Source organism: Coturnix japonica, chromosome 21, assembly GCF_001577835.2.
Source record: "Coturnix japonica isolate 7356 chromosome 21, Coturnix japonica 2.1, whole genome shotgun sequence".
NCBI classification, from domain to species: Eukaryota; Metazoa; Chordata; class Aves; order Galliformes; family Phasianidae; genus Coturnix; species Coturnix japonica.
In genome coordinates, this window is record NC_029536.1 from 4,457,918 (window position 1) to 4,473,390 (window position 15,473).

The following is a 15,473-nucleotide window of genomic DNA, read 5'->3' on the forward strand; positions in this document are numbered from 1 at the left end:
GTGCATTGCAGACATCACTTAACAAGTGGTCTTCCAAAGAGACACGGGTCTTAAAGCACTAGGAAAGCAATGGCACCGTGCCCGTTAAAGCTAAAGGTACAAAGTCAAGGAACTGGGGTACCCACAGGCTGCAGATGTGGAAACCTTAGCAAAACCCACCCCGTTCCATGTGGGTTTTTGCATGTTGCCCAGTTCTTTACCCGTTAGGATGCAAAGTAGGAATAAAACGATGTAACAGTCTTCTTCAGCATTTAATTGCATAGTATGTTAAATCCCTCCAAGTTTGGCCAGGAAGAGGATGCTCACCCAGCCCTGTGGCTCTCTGAACACAGGTGCCTGCCATTGTCTGAATGTTTCTCCATGCTATTCCAGATGTTGGTTCCTTCCATTCCTCCATGCTATCCCAGCACACTCTGTCCCTCTCCCTCTGGATGGGAGAACAAAGCAACAGCAGAAGGAACTGCAGTCCTGCTGTCTGCTGAGGAACTGCTCTCACCTCAGCTGGGACAATGCTGGAGGATTAATTCCTCTCCCCTTTTCCAGCCAAAAGCTCCAGGTACCTGCAAACACAGAGAGCTGTGGTTAATTGGGGTCCATGTTAGGGATAAGCAGTCAGAGCAGCTCTGGCTGCCTGGGCAATGAGGCACAGCAGAGATGCCCATGCTATGACTTCTGCTTGGCTTTCCCAGAACTCAATGGTCTAAGCCACAGTTAGAATCATGGAATGGTTTGAACTGGAAGGGACCCTCAAGGCCATCAGGTCCAAGCCCTGCACTGAGCAGGGACACCCACAGCCCCATCAGTGCTCAGAGCCCCATTCCCTGCCCTTGGGTTGTCTGCACCGCCTCTATGGGCAGCTTGTGCAGTGCCTTAGCTCTTACATTAGTGCTCAGCAGGCAATAAAAATAACTCAGCATCACCCAACACACTGGAGCAGCTCATTAATTTGCACAAGCTCACAGACATCACAGCAGCTGATCTTGTCACAACACCAACTGATGTTTCTATGCTCCAAATTACATTGTACTTAAGGGCTTTGAGCATTTGGCATTCCACCAGAGCAGCCAACCAGCTCAGCATTCACCCATACAACTTAAAGGATCCCAAAGCACTTCACCCACTCCTGCTCTCGGATACAAGCAGCACTCTTACCAAGTAGAGACAAAAGCCTCATCCTTACAAGAGGTCCTGGTTCTGGCATAGGGCAACTTGCTCTTGCCCTTCACATTTGTTTTTCATTGGTGAGCAGCAGCAATAAGAGCAGCGATGCTCTGGGTCTGTTAAGTGCTTTGCAATCCTTGCCCAGAGAAACACAAGACAGGTGAGCTCTGTGCATTGCTGCACGTTGTACCTGCTCCGCTCCAGCACGCAGAGGTCTATTCCTTGAAGAAGGGGGATGCAGTGCAGCTGGATTTCTTGCATTGCCTGGCGCTGGTGTTAGGAGAAGAGGAGGAGGGACATCTAGAGGCCGTGCGGAGTCTGTAACTGTACAAAGAGGCAGGAAAAACTCACACACGTGCATTATGGGACTCAAAGGTTAAGAACTGTTCTAAAAACCAACCAGCAGGGATGTGCTCTAAGGACCCAAAGCAGCTCTGAGAGAAAAAAACACCCAACACTCTATTCATCCTCCAAGTGCTGGGAATTGCTTCTGAAGGCAAGAAGACTTTTTGCCTTGGTCTGAACTTACCCATTGGTTAATAGAAGCAGGAAGAAGAAAGTCTCTATCAAGCAGCATCCAGCCTGCTGCCCTATAGCTGGGTAGGGAACCCTCCATCTGGGACCAACAGACACAGCCCCAGCCATATAGAGAACAGGGAGTCAGGGTGTATTTTCTCACTGCGGTCCACATCAGCTTTTTAAATAGAAAAGGAATTTCACCTTGTGTAAGCACAATACCTGCTCATTAGTTCCCAAGGGCAAAGCCTGCTGTCCACTTCTTCCAGTGCAGCACTTGGAGATGTGATGAATTATGCTTATAGGTTGCTGCAGCAGCATTGCTACAGTGCCCTTATTGCGATGATATGTGATTTCCTTGCAAGTTCCAGGCTAAGTCTGAGAATCCCGACCTTCTTGTAAAGCAGAAGCAAAAATGTGGAGCTTTCTTTGATAGTGTTACATCCCTATCAATTGTGATTGCAAGATGAAGCCTGAAAGCATGAGTCAGAGCACAGGGAAGCAAAGGTGAGCTCACACCCGTGCACACTCACCTTGGGTACATGAATTCACCCAAAGCCCAACCCAAATCAATGCTTACCTTCTTCCAAAGGCCCACATTTTGCAATAGGTTCTACCCACAGAACAACACATCCAAGAAAGTTGATTTTTTCTCTGGGGTATTTTTAGAGCTTGTTATGCACCCTTTAAGGGCATCTCAGCTTTCGTTATCCACACATACAGACTGCAGCACTGCAAGTTAATACTGAAGATGTGCAAAGTTTTCCATTACAACAACAAGAAAAACCAACCCCAAACCACAGAAATCTTGAAGAGTGAGCGACTCCATCGTTTCTCAATTAAGAGTTGAGGGTAAAACCATCCTGCCAAAGTTCTGTTATTGTTCTGTGCTAATCAAACTCTTCAGCCTTTGCAAATGTCATGCTGCAGCCTTTGTCTGCTGTGTAAGAATCAAGAGAGTGGTGGTGAGGAAGTCAATGCAAGCCATATTTTGCTGTCCCATATAAAGGCTGTTACCAAAGGGAACAGCAGAAACCCAAAATAAGCTCAGTTGGTTTGGTTTCAGTTCTTTACTATAACTAGAAGAAATTTCTTCCATTCAGAGTGTTTCCATTTAAGCAACGTTTAACGTCAACATCTACAATGTCTCTAATCGTTACCACGTGTCACTGCATGGGATGAGCAAACGTCCACATCCCGTGGGAAGCAAACAAACAGAAAAACACAGAGAAAAGGCTTCAAACACACTGAGACAAAATACCTGAGACAACCTGACCTGCATTTCCAAAGGTGACCACTCTCCCCCCATCTCAAAATCAATCATAGAATCATAGAATCACCAAGGTTGGAAAAGATCATCCAGTCCAACCGTTCACCTATTACCAATAGCTCCCATTAAACCATAGTTAAGCTCGAGAGATCTTTTATCTCCTAACTCCCATCTCCCATTGAAGCTGTAGATTGTTGGGCTATTATCTGGAAGCAGAAGATCAGGGGGAGAAGATAAGGAGGAACTGTTTGCTTAGATGCTGTGGATAGAGGTTGGAACGGAGCTCTCCTGCTTCTTCCCCACTGCTCTCAATTCACCAAGCAGACACAACACAGCACAGCACCAACAGCTCCATGGGGGAACAGTGATGGAGTCAGGCTATTCTGGGCACTGTCACTCTGCACCTGCTTTCACCATCATGGGGTAACTGTAGCCGGGCAGAAGAAAAGGAATTCCTTTGTATAAGCAGCTTGATGGGGACGGGAGCAGAGGATGCAGCTCAACCCCACTGCAACACGGCCAAGCAATGCAGAAGAGCAGCACAGCACCCAGGAACAGTTCTAGCTTCAGGAGGGGGGAGGGAGGAACAAAAAGAGGAGCGTTCAAAAAGATGTGAAGCTTGCAAAAAAAACCACAACCAAAACCAACAAAAATAGGGTATAGAAACTGAATGTTAGGCAGCAGAATGGGCACATCTGCACTGGGTTTTCTTTGTCAAATAGGATGCTTTAATCATAGTAAGTAGCGGTGGTAAATGTACTCGCTATGCTGTAAGTTAGTCAAACCAGAAGTAAAACTATGTCATATTTTTTTCACTTTCAGACAGTGCCTACAGCTCTGACACTTAACTGTGAGCTGGATGGAAAAAACAAGTGCTGCTATTAGTGAGCCCTGCTGCAACAAGCCCCTAAACCCGGCTCTTACAACCTCCTGCACTCAGCTCTTACTGCTCTGTACTACACTGAGTACCACAATCCCACCTTCTGATATGCAGAAAGGAGTCAGAAGGGCTTTATTTGTCACAGCCATCCAGAAGGTGAGTAACCTTAAAGCAGGAACAAAGGCAAAGCTTCCTCTCAGAATCACAGAGTACCCCCAAAATGGAAGGGACCCACCAGGACCCCCGAGCTCCAACAGCTCACCATACACCTTCCCTTTGAGATGGCACATGTGAATTTACAGGCTTGCAAACCCACCAGCCCCCCCAGCACACACCCTTCCCTCAGACATTCCTGAAATACATTTGGTATGTAAATCACCTCTTCTACCACGCTTGAGCAATAGACATTCATCCAAGCTGCTAGTTTCCTTCTCTAAAAACATGCAAACAAGCTGCGCTGCTTGTGGGACTGAAGGCTTGGAGCAATGGGGCTGCTGCTCACAACAAGGGCCAGAGCAAGGCTGGAGTGTGAGCCAAGGAGAGGGCCCAAAAGTCGGGGAGTTTGGGTCTGTTAGGTCTGTGGGTTTCTTGCAAAGCTTTCACATCTATACACCCAACCTAAAATAACACACAGATGGTACAAAATCTCAGCTGTGCACTCACTGCCTCCAATGAATCTCCTAACAACAGACGTATCAGGGACACACTGCCTAAAGTGGTTACTATTATTACATCAAACCACGTCTAAGCTGACAGACTGACATCTGATGTCATCTTAGGGGCCAGATGACAAGAAAGGAGGTGATAAATGAGATTCCTGGGCTTCCTCCTCAGTAAGAACAAAAACGTCGTGCTGCAAACCCAACTGGTGCAGGACACACAACACAAGGGCTTGGAAAAACATCAGCCACCACATGGAGTGAGTTTTATTTTCCCTAACTGATAAAGGACAAAAAAGGGTTTGCTGAAGGAATATGGTTTAATTTCTCTCGTCCCGCCCCTGTACAAAAAACAGGTGAGCAGAAAACAGAAAGGATCACAATGCGTTGCAGTTGCTGAGAACTCGAGAGCAACGTGCCTTTATTTATGAGGGTGGTGAAAAAGCTGGGCCGCGTGTCAGGATTTTATCTTGCCATCGCATGACTCCGAAGGACAGAACATGAATATCACGATGTTACGGGCAGGACTTTCATGAATGTAAGCAGGAAAAACCTGTTACGGAGATGTTTGCATTCCCAGCTTGCAAGAAGATCTACAGCAGAGGTTCAAAGGACAGAACGCCTTTAAAGTTGTGCTGCTCCCTCATAATAACTCAGAAATCATCTTGCTGTGACACACACGTGCTCTGGAGTTCAGGTTTCATTGTGGTCCTTGTCAGCCCAGGCCTCAATGTGATCTGCACAACAGCAGGTTGGCTCAGTCTGAATGAGCCCCTCAAAGCAAGTCCCCAAGCAGCAGCAGCCGTGCTCCCTGTTCACTACAACCTGCAGCAAGGACAGCATGCAGACAGGCTCTCAGCCCATTCAACCTTGCAATAACTGCTCACAAAGTTCAGATTAAACAATCCACTTTCAAAACTGTGGCAGTGCAGGTGAAGAAATCCCTCTAAACTTCCCTAATGTTTGTGCATCCCAGTCTTGGATGCTTTTAAAACCCCTCATAGAGCTTGAAAACACAAAGGGGCATCAAACATTCTACAAGCATGTTTAAGTACAGCAGAGAGATGAAACAAAATCAAGCTTTGCTGTCCTACATTGCATTACTACTGGAGTATGTTCAGTTATTACTATGAATTGCATGCTAGCCCAACAAGTTTCTGATTTTTTTACTGCTTTAGTTATATAAAGGATGTGAAAGTTTACTTCTTCTTCACAGGTCACTTACCACAAAGCTCAGATCCACAACAGCGAGTTCAGAACTCATCTCTATTTCATTCTCATTATGAATAACAGTAGATTAACGCATGACTCACGCAGGTCACATTCAGCAGACAGAAGCCAGAATTAATAGGCAAGCTCTTCCAAGTTCTCTTTTTGAGGCCGTTCACTAGCTCTCATTGTGGAGTACAGGTCTGCAGCACACAGCACTTCAGCTGAGAACTGCTGTGTATGAACACGCTGCAGACCATGGCAGAGTGGGCTACGATGGGACTTGAGATCACAGGAGAAAAACACACAAAAGCCAATGGCCATGGGATTTCTGCTGTGATATCAAGCAATGAGCGGAGAATGCAGGTTTAATTCTGATCAGTTCAATGTCAGCCATCACTAAGAGGTGATCAGAACACTGAGATTGCAGTGAGACCACACAGCAGCTGGCATTTCAGCTGTCAGCAGTGGAAGATGTGGTAAGTGCTCAGTGCTGCATCTCCAATAACTTCAGAACTATAGGGGGAATTTTTACTTCTTTTCATGCTTCCATTCAGGTTAATATAGTGAAGCCCAACCACTACTCAACACCGCCACTGTGGCTGTCCTACAGCCTAATAACTGCTAGTGCACATTATACCTCTAGCTAGAATCTCTTGCTACAATCTCTTAGCTATCTTTGCCACTATTAACCCACAGCATACATGACCACAGAGCTTGCAAAAACACCCAGTGAATGATGTTTAACTTCTGCATTGCTTCACCAGATTTTTCCCTAATGATTAAAATTCAGGGAAAACCTCATTACAGAGAGGGTAACATCTTGAGAGAATGACTTATAAGAAAATTCAATACAGATCCTTAGTGAAAGAGAACTATTAATGAGAATAAACGACCACATAAGATATGAACGTACTACTGGAAAGAAATGGGCTCTTGTAATAGTCATAAGTTGCAGCAATGTGATGTTACTCTATCCAGCTGCCACATTAAAAGGCCAAGGACCCTTCTGGCCCCACTGCTGGAGGACGACACAAGCTGCAATTCCTCTTGGTGTTGCAATGCAACTTTCTAAAACCCTCAGAGCCAGAACTGGTCTTTAACTAAGTTAGTTCACAACTATTAAGCATAGAGAAACAGAAGAAGTTCAAATGGTGCGTGCAGTGTCAATTAAAGCTTTAAATTACATTTCCACAGGAAAGAAAACCCAAGGTTTCTATCTCAGAAGTGTTAGATTTGTATAAATTCGTTTTGGTGTAGAAAGCCCAAGGATGCAAGCAGACTTAATTCCTTCTAGATGTACACTGTTCCATTTTTTCCTGGTACATCTGGTTTCCATACAAGAAGCAAATTTTCCCACAAAGTTTTTTTAAAGAGCTCTCTTTATTGGTTGCAGTTATATAAAACGTGTCATGATTGTTCCATCTAGCTGGTCATTAAGCGCTTGCAACACAACAGATACCCTTCAATACAGCTGCAAATTAGAGGATGTACTTCATGCTGGAGGAGAAATATCCCCCGCTGTTGCTTACCTGCACTTACAGGCTCTTCACCAAGGCTACAATGTTCAAAAGCAATGAGGACCCACTTGTTGTCAAATCGCAATGTTTAATGTTTTCATTAGAATACTCTTTTTTTTAAATCACTCTCCAAAAAGGAAAAAAGAAAAAGAAAGAAAAAAAAGAAACAATAGAACTAACAGCAAACTTTTAATACAGGAACATGCTCCAAGATTAACAGCCCAAGATGGAAACAGAATGAAAATTAATGTAAAATGTAAATCACATGTAGTACAATTGAAGTGTCCAAAACAATTTAAATAATTTTAAATATTTTATTATTTTTTTTTATATACTCGCTACAAATGCTTTATACATTATTTCAACATAAAGTCCCCATAACAGAAATGTAACAAAATGGGAATGATAGTGAAAGTGAAAAGTTAAAGTGGCACAAATTCACCAAACAAGTATTAAACTACAAATTTTAAGAGGTAGATTACTTCTTTTTTTGTGGTTTTTTTTTTAAGTCAAGAACAAAAAATAAAAGGGGTGGCTGTATAATGAAACTACTCACTTCCCATCAACTCAGTCATTCATCTTGAAAGCTATATGAACACGAGAAATGGTATCTCCATAAAAAGCTGTGTAAGAACAATAGACCAACTTGTTGTTTTAAGTTATTAGATAGAAGTGTAGGACCTTTTAGAGTAATTATATATTTCATTTTCAAAATATACAGGTATGTAAGCCCTGGTCTAGCCTTTTTATCAATAAAAAGATACACATTATATATAGTATTTAGAAATCGGTATTTCACTGCTATATAAAGTTTCATTTGCATGTATAAATAAGAATTTGGAAAACTCAGAGAACTCACTCAGGCTTTTTTTTCCCATTATACAATGGCCATCTGAAAGATGCAGAGAATGGAGAGGAGGTGGGAAGAAAAGGAAGTTCTGTCCTACCAGGTCCTCCTGCACCGATCCATTTAGAAGGAAGGTTTTAACAGAGTTACTAAATGACAAAAGGAGTGCAGCAGTAATTGCTGTCCTCGAACCTACCAAATCACTGATAAAACAGCAGATCTCTGCTTTACCAAACTTAGAACTGAACCGTCTCTTAAGTCATTCATGAAGGCATGGACAAAACCAGGATCTGAGCATTCCCAGGCTAAAGACTATGTTTAGTTTACTCCCACTTTCTTTCAATGCCTCTGTGTGTGGTTTGTGTTTTGTTTTGGGTATTGTTGTGTGTTTTTTGCTCTTGTTTTTGGTTCCATTTTGCTTTTAACAGTACCCTTCTCTTATCTGACTCACCATGAAGCCCAGTACGCATGTTAGGCACAAAGCCCTGCACCTACCACTGAGTGTTAGCAAGCAGCCTGCAGGCTGTGTTATGATTATGAGTCAGCTTAGAGCTGGTTCCACAAGCTTGGTGGACTTCACATCCATTGTCGTAGTGCTTATCCTAAGTTGAGCATGCACCAGCTCTACCATGTCATTAAGAGATTTTGTTTTGTTTTGCTTTGTCTTACTGGATATTCCTAGAAAATAAGCAAAAGACTGAAGATAAATGTCAAAACGACTTAGTGGAAAATGAGTTTACAGAGAAAAACTGAAAGGTGAAAAACAAATTTGGAGACAAATACTGCATTAAATGAGTCTTGAATTATACTAAGAATTGAGGTTTCCCAGGGGGGTGAAAAAAAAAGGTCTACATAGAGTAGAGCTGAAGGTTATACGGATATTAAACAGCGTATGGAAGCAGATAAAGAAACCAAATAAACCTCTCCATATCTGACAGATAAAAACAAAGGTGATGTGGCGATGAGACAATCTGGATTTATGAACAACAGTTCAGAAACAAAACCTAGAATTCTTCTAGCATAACTATTCATTAAACCATTAAAGACTGCAAGGTGCCAACGTAAACTAATGGTATTTGTGATAGTCAAGGAAACCTTGCCCCTCAGTAGGTCATTATTTACCCTGAATGCTACTAAACGATTTCCATATGCAGAGATTTCCAAGCACTCCCTTATTTTGCTTCAAGGTCAAATGATTAGCTTGGGTGGAAAGGTGTGCCATTCCAACTTTGAATTCTACTGATCTGTCCTGGCATCATGTGAAAGTTCCACATACAGCACTAAGAGAGCAGTTGATCACAGAATTAAGCAACATGAAGATTATTAAGTCCAGGAGAGGAGGCCCGGCTGTCAGTATTTGTACTTTAAAGGCATATTTAACACCATTACATTCTCCAAATTGCAGGAGCATATACATAATTTTCTCCTTCGACATGTCCTAATTTGGACTATTTCATTTCCCTTCCAGCTCTTTGAAATCATTCTGCTGTGTCAAAGCTTTACTTTATAGGAAGTATTTTCTCAAAGCTACCACACAAGAGGTCTTCAATGTAAGACATACGAGCTGCAAACAATTGGCTTTTGACACTTCCTGACCATGCTGCTTGTGGGCACTTGTGAGAGAGGCTGGTACCTCTCCACTACCAATTGCTTTGGTAAAAGAAAAAAACACCTCCCTTTAGCCACAAACCTCCTGTTAATCACAGCTGTGGGCTGCAGTCAGCAAAACAGAAAGCAAACAATCAGCATTGAGTTTTGTGAAAGTCACCCAGCAGATCAGACACCTGTTACAAGAACAGCAGGGCAGAAGCCTGCCAACAGAAATGCTGGAGGCTGCAAAATAGACTCTACTGAGTTGAAAGATTACATGAAGACTTTAAACGGGACTCAGGCACATAGAGTAAGATTTTATTTTATTTAAGTGTCAGCCTTTCTTGTGATTAAAATGCTTCATCTGAAAATGAAATAGAACTTTTAGTTATAATTTTCTTTTTTTAAAAACTGAAACATAAAGAGCAAGATATTTTTAACAAAAAATTTACACATTCATGTCACTTTTCTTACACAACTATTTCCCTTATATGAAGTATTTAGAGATCTGACTCAATTAGGATGCACATACAGTTGGTGAAGTATCCTTTCTTTCATGATATGATACGCAGAGAATATGTTTTTATTTAAAAAAACAAAAACCCCCCAATATTTCCAATTGTTTTAATAGAAGGGTAAGAACACAGTCGTGACTTTTTGCTTAACAAACCACCATCACCTCAACCTAGAATAGATTCTGGGCCACCGTGTGCTGGACAGCAGATACACCATCATCGTCACCAGGAACATATGAAGTTTAATGACTTCGGTTTATTTGCACTCAAGTGCTGACATTTTTCTTTCCCAGCATTCTCAAATCCATTTATAATTAAGGACATTCTCTATACAAATTATGTATATATGACAACGTGACAAAATGCATCAAATATGTACATCAGACGTGACTGAGCTGCTTAACCATGTTTTAGGAAATGCAATCTTCTTTTGATTTAAATATGACAAATTCAAAAATAAAAAGACCAGGAAAATTGGCAAAACAGCAAAGCAACGTGTTCCTGTTTTGTCTGAAGTTCAAATGAAAAGCTTACCTGAAATCTTTTAATTCTTGCTTTGTACTGCTTTCATCTTTTTTGTTTTCTGCTGCCTCGGCATTTGCCGCCTGCTGTAAGCTTCGTGTAATAGGTCCTCCAATCCTCTCTCTAGATTTTACAGTGAATCTGTCTGCCTTTTTCTTACTTGCCACAGCAGACCTACTCGGCAAAACAGCCTTATTACTCCTTTGTATTCTGACATGCAATTTCCGGGTGGCTTTGCTTGAGATGCCAGAGGAAGTGTTTTTACCTACCACCTTGGTCTTTTTCCCATCGACATGAGTCATTTTGGACACTCTCACAGGACTAGAGTTCCTCAATGACGAAGACGGATTTGGCTTTTTGGATCGAATGGGAGGTACAAACTTAATGTTCTGTTTTGATCTGAAGGACGCAGAGGGCAGCTGGATTTGTGCAGGTCCTGAGGTTCGCGCTCTCGTCTTGCCCAAGTGAGGCTGCATGCCTTGCATTTTGATTTCTGCATCTGCTGTTCGTCTGCGCTGGTTGCTGCCTTTTTCGCTGCTTGCAGGTGATGAACTTGCACCTTTTTTGGATGATTTTTTTTTGGAGGAGGGGGAGATGGGCTTTTTGGGACAGCTATACGACGCATGCTTGTTCAAGCTTCCAATGTAAGTAAACTCTCTATTACAGTAGGGGCAGATGTGAGAGTCTGAATCAGAAAGACTATTTTTCAATTCTGCCTTCTGCTGGGCAGATTTCTTCTTTTGCAGGATCGCTTTCTGGACGAGCTGGTTTTTCTTTTTCAATGCATTTATTTTGAGTTTATTCGAAGACATTTTGCTAATCTCAACGTTGAAATTAAGTCTTTTTGGCTGACCCATTCGTCTGAAGGCATTCTTTCCAGGACCAGTGATGACAACCATGCCATTCTTTGGCTGCACTGTCTGTTTCAGTGGTACTGGATTTTTTTTGGGTGTGTATCGCTTCTTGTCACTGGCAGATGCACAGGCCAGTATGTGTTTGTGTAACTCAGGCATGTTATCGACACTTTTCCCACACTTTGTGCATCGGATGGCAGTAGTGAAAGTCTGTGGGATATTGTGGGTAGTGAAGTTTGTTGCAGTAACGCCAATACCCATAGGATTTCGATGGTGATACTGAAATGGAGGTGGTTTAAAGCTTGGGTAGTGTTGATTGAGGCCCATACGAACATCCGGATCTTTAGATTTTACCCCAGAAGCCATTATTTTTATAGTAGTATAAAGCTCTTCAGAGGAATCATTTAGATCTTCATCTTCTTCCTCCTCTTTAGAAAGTTCTAGAGAGTCTTCCGACAGGCTCTGCATGTGCTCTACGTTGGCCTTACTGGGGTCAGTAAAATTCTGGGGTCTCAAAGTCCCGCTTTCGAACTCATGATGTGTGCACACTTTGTCTGGATGGAGATCTCGCTGATGCTGTTGCAAATTGCACAAAAAAGCAAATTCCTTTTTACAGACTGAGCAAGCAAAGATATTTCCTACTCCGTGAAGCAGAAAGCGATGCTCTGACAAGCCTGTTTTATCCCTAAAAAGCTGTACACAGAATTCACATTTGAAGGGCCATTCTTCAGCATGGACGGATAAATGCTTAGTTAGGTCTTTAATGGAAAGAAAAGGTGATTCACAGACATTGCACACAAAGCTTTTATTGAATGTTTCCTGCATTACTCCCGATTCACTTGCAGCACGAGGATCTTCTCTGGCCTTCGGCTCATTTTCAGTTTCCTCCTGTTTTATTACTGGAAGAGTATTTTCAAGGTTATCAGCAGAAGAAACAACGGAAGAAACCACTGAAAGGGGAGGGGGAGATGGAGATGAGGAGGAGGAGGAGGAAGAGAAGGAGGAAGAGGAGGAGGAGGAAGAGGAAGAAGAGGAGGAAGACAGAGTAGGAGGACCAGGTGAAGCAGCAGATATGAGTGGTTCAACTGAAGGAACAGGAGATGGAGAAGGAGAAACTGTAGGTGAAAGAACTGGTAGTGGAGACTGGGTAGTAGTGTTTGAAAGTGGCGATGGACAAGAGGAAGTGTTAGTGGCACTAGCAGAGACATCTGGAATTGATAAAGGCATTGTTGGAAGAAGGGGAGGAGGTGATGTAGCAACTGTTAGTACAGGTGGGCAGGGTGGTGGGGAAGGAGGATTAGTTGGTGTTAACAAAGGAGGCAGCTGACACATGGAAGGTACAACAGATGCACGTGGCACAAGGGAAACAGAGGAACTAAGGGGCTGAGTGTCAACAGAAGACAATGCAGACAGACTGGGGTCTGTGTCTGGTTCTGCCTGAGACTCCAGGGATTTGCTTGGGCTCGGGCTTCTGTTCACACTGGGTGTGCTGTCTGTGGCTGCATCCATGCCATTATACTCATTCAGCAGAACTTTCTGCAACATGCAAGTGGTTGGTTTCTTCTTTTTAACACTACTACAGGTTGGTTGAATGGAATTTTCTTTGTATTCCCGAATTTCGGCATCAGCGCAAGGCTTCTTGTGCACACTTAAATCTAATACAGATTCCCAAGGAACCTGATGCTTATTTTTGATATCAGACCTTTGTTTTACACCACTAGACAAATCCAGGGGCTGCTGGTTGCATACACTGCCAAAGGTTGGAGCCACTGTCCAGTCTTTTGATGTTTTGAAGTCTTCGAAGCAAAGAGGGCTCGCAGTCTCTCCCTCCTCTCTTCCAGTTAGGCTCCAAGCAGGTGAGTTGCTGTGGCTTTCTAACTTTGGCATTTTTGAACTTCGAAGATTATCATTCCACACAGTTTTTCCCTCACCTGATTTGACAAAATCTCGAAGTACTGGACTGTGCTGTGGAGAACTGGGAGGAGAGCTGGTCCTTCTTTTAAATCTACTGGGTACCGGAGGCAAAATAGATGATGATGCAACAGAAGGTCCTAGTTTAGGGATTTCACTTGATGGAGTTATCTTCTTACTGTCCTGCGTCTGAAGAAGCTGCTTTAATTTTGATGACAAATAAACGCTTTTGTCTTTATGAAAAGGTAAGCTCTCTGTTGAAATGCTAAGAGGAAGATTTAAAGAACTGGTAGGAGTTATAGGTTCTGGTTCTATTTCAGTTTTTATTTTTGGTACAAGAGGAGGGCTGGCAGTTCTCCTCTTTTTGGATTCATTGCTCCCACTGCCAGAGGGCTCCTTAGGAGGTTCATTCACCTGTGTCTGCGTAATCTTTATATTTGAGGAAATCTCCACTGTGACCGGACTGATGATACAATTTAGTCCATACAAGTCTGCAGAGTTGGCCTCCATCTGAATCACATCACAATTGCTAGTGCTGCTGTTGGACTGAATTTTACCATCAATGTAATAATTCAAGTTTTCAGAAATATTGCTGGAAATATCCATGATGTAGACATCATCTATTTCACCTTCCTCTTCTATTTCAGTACTTGCTATATATACACTCTGCACTGGTGGGGCCTGCTCAGTTTGAAGTGGTGGCTCTTCATGAAAGTATCCTTTTCTTCTGACCCCTTTAGGAATAAGATGACGCTCGTGAACCCTGCGCTGATGTCTCCGCATGTTGGTGTGAGTTCCAAAAACCTTTTTGCAGTATTTGCACGGATGCAATTCTTTGGGCTCCTTATTTTCCTCAGCGAAAGCAGAGTGTGACATTTCTTGGGAGACTTTCTCAGAATCCAAGACAACAGTGTCTTGTACAAGACTGGAAACGTTCAAGTCGTCTTTAAGACCATCATTCACAATTACCTGGTTATCAGCAACATTATCCAAGTGCTGTGATGATGTTAGTGTTAAGAAAGGTTTCCTTTTTGGCCCTGACTCATGGCGCCGTTCATGCCTTCGCCTGTTAATTTGAGTACCAAAGGCTTTCCCACAGTATCGGCATTTGAAAGCATGGTTAACAGTAGATATATGAATGTGCATATGGCGTTCAAGTCCTTGCTTTGTTGTAAACTTCCTCTCACAATGCTGGCAAGGAAACATGAATGATTCCTGAACATCACCATTTGATTCACCTCTTGCTTTTGGAATTTTCACCACAAGTTTCTTTGGAGAGCTTTCTGGAGATTCCTCTGATGTACTCTTTTGATCTTCCATAGAGTCTAACTTTTCTTCACATATCAAAGGCATTTCAGCATTTTCTTTAGGCATACTGGTATCTTCAATCTCCTCTTCTTCCTCTTCTTCATCCTCTTCTTCATCCTCATCTAAATCATCTGATGCACAGTTTATTGCTTCTTCTTGTTTCTCTTCGGTCACTATTTGCAGTTCACTGGCAGGACTGGGAATCATCAGCTTTGGAAGTACATCTTGATTTACCATCTCCTGAATCACAGCTGTTTGTTCCAGAGACAGTACAGCAGAAACAGAAGGTTTTTCATCTTCTTTATGACCTGATATACAAAGTAGAAAAGCATGAAACTTTTTGACCAAACTCCCTGAAGTTCATTACACCTTCCTTTTACCTTTTACTCAGTATAAGTCAATACTTAACAACCCCCACAACACTTCTTTCTCACCTCTGTGACTCAGTAACAAACAAAACCATACTCAGAAATTTCCTTTCTGAAACTTAAGGGAAATGTAAACGACTGCAGATTCTTAACACAGTGAGATCTTAGATTAGAACATTACGGCCAAAGAATATAAAATAGCAGACTTCAGAACATTCAAAGAAACATCTGAAAAACCCTCACTGTTTTTTCTTTCATTAAAGGAGTGTCAGAAAAGTACAGCAATACACACAGCTCAAGTATCTAGGAAGTCTGTTGTGCAATGTTTGGACTCAGACCATTT

The 15,473-nt window shown here is 42.5% G+C and overlaps 1 protein-coding gene across 2 annotated transcripts in view; it reads right to left on the reverse strand.

Moving 5' to 3' along the window:
- Positions 1 to 247: 247 nt before the first annotated feature.
- PRDM2 (PR/SET domain 2) overlaps positions 248 to 15,473 on the reverse strand; it is a 48,794-nt gene continuing 33,568 nt past the window's right edge. For both annotated transcript variants that reach the window (XM_015882332.2, XM_015882333.2), the window contains 3 exons: positions 10,702 to 15,070; positions 1,352 to 1,485; positions 248 to 560 (listed from right to left, as the gene is read on the reverse strand). In XM_015882332.2, the coding sequence (XP_015737818.1) occupies positions 1,377 to 1,485; positions 10,702 to 15,070 (4,478 nt within the window). In that variant the 3' untranslated portion in view covers positions 248 to 560; positions 1,352 to 1,376. The remainder of the gene's footprint in view (positions 561 to 1,351; positions 1,486 to 10,701; positions 15,071 to 15,473) is intronic.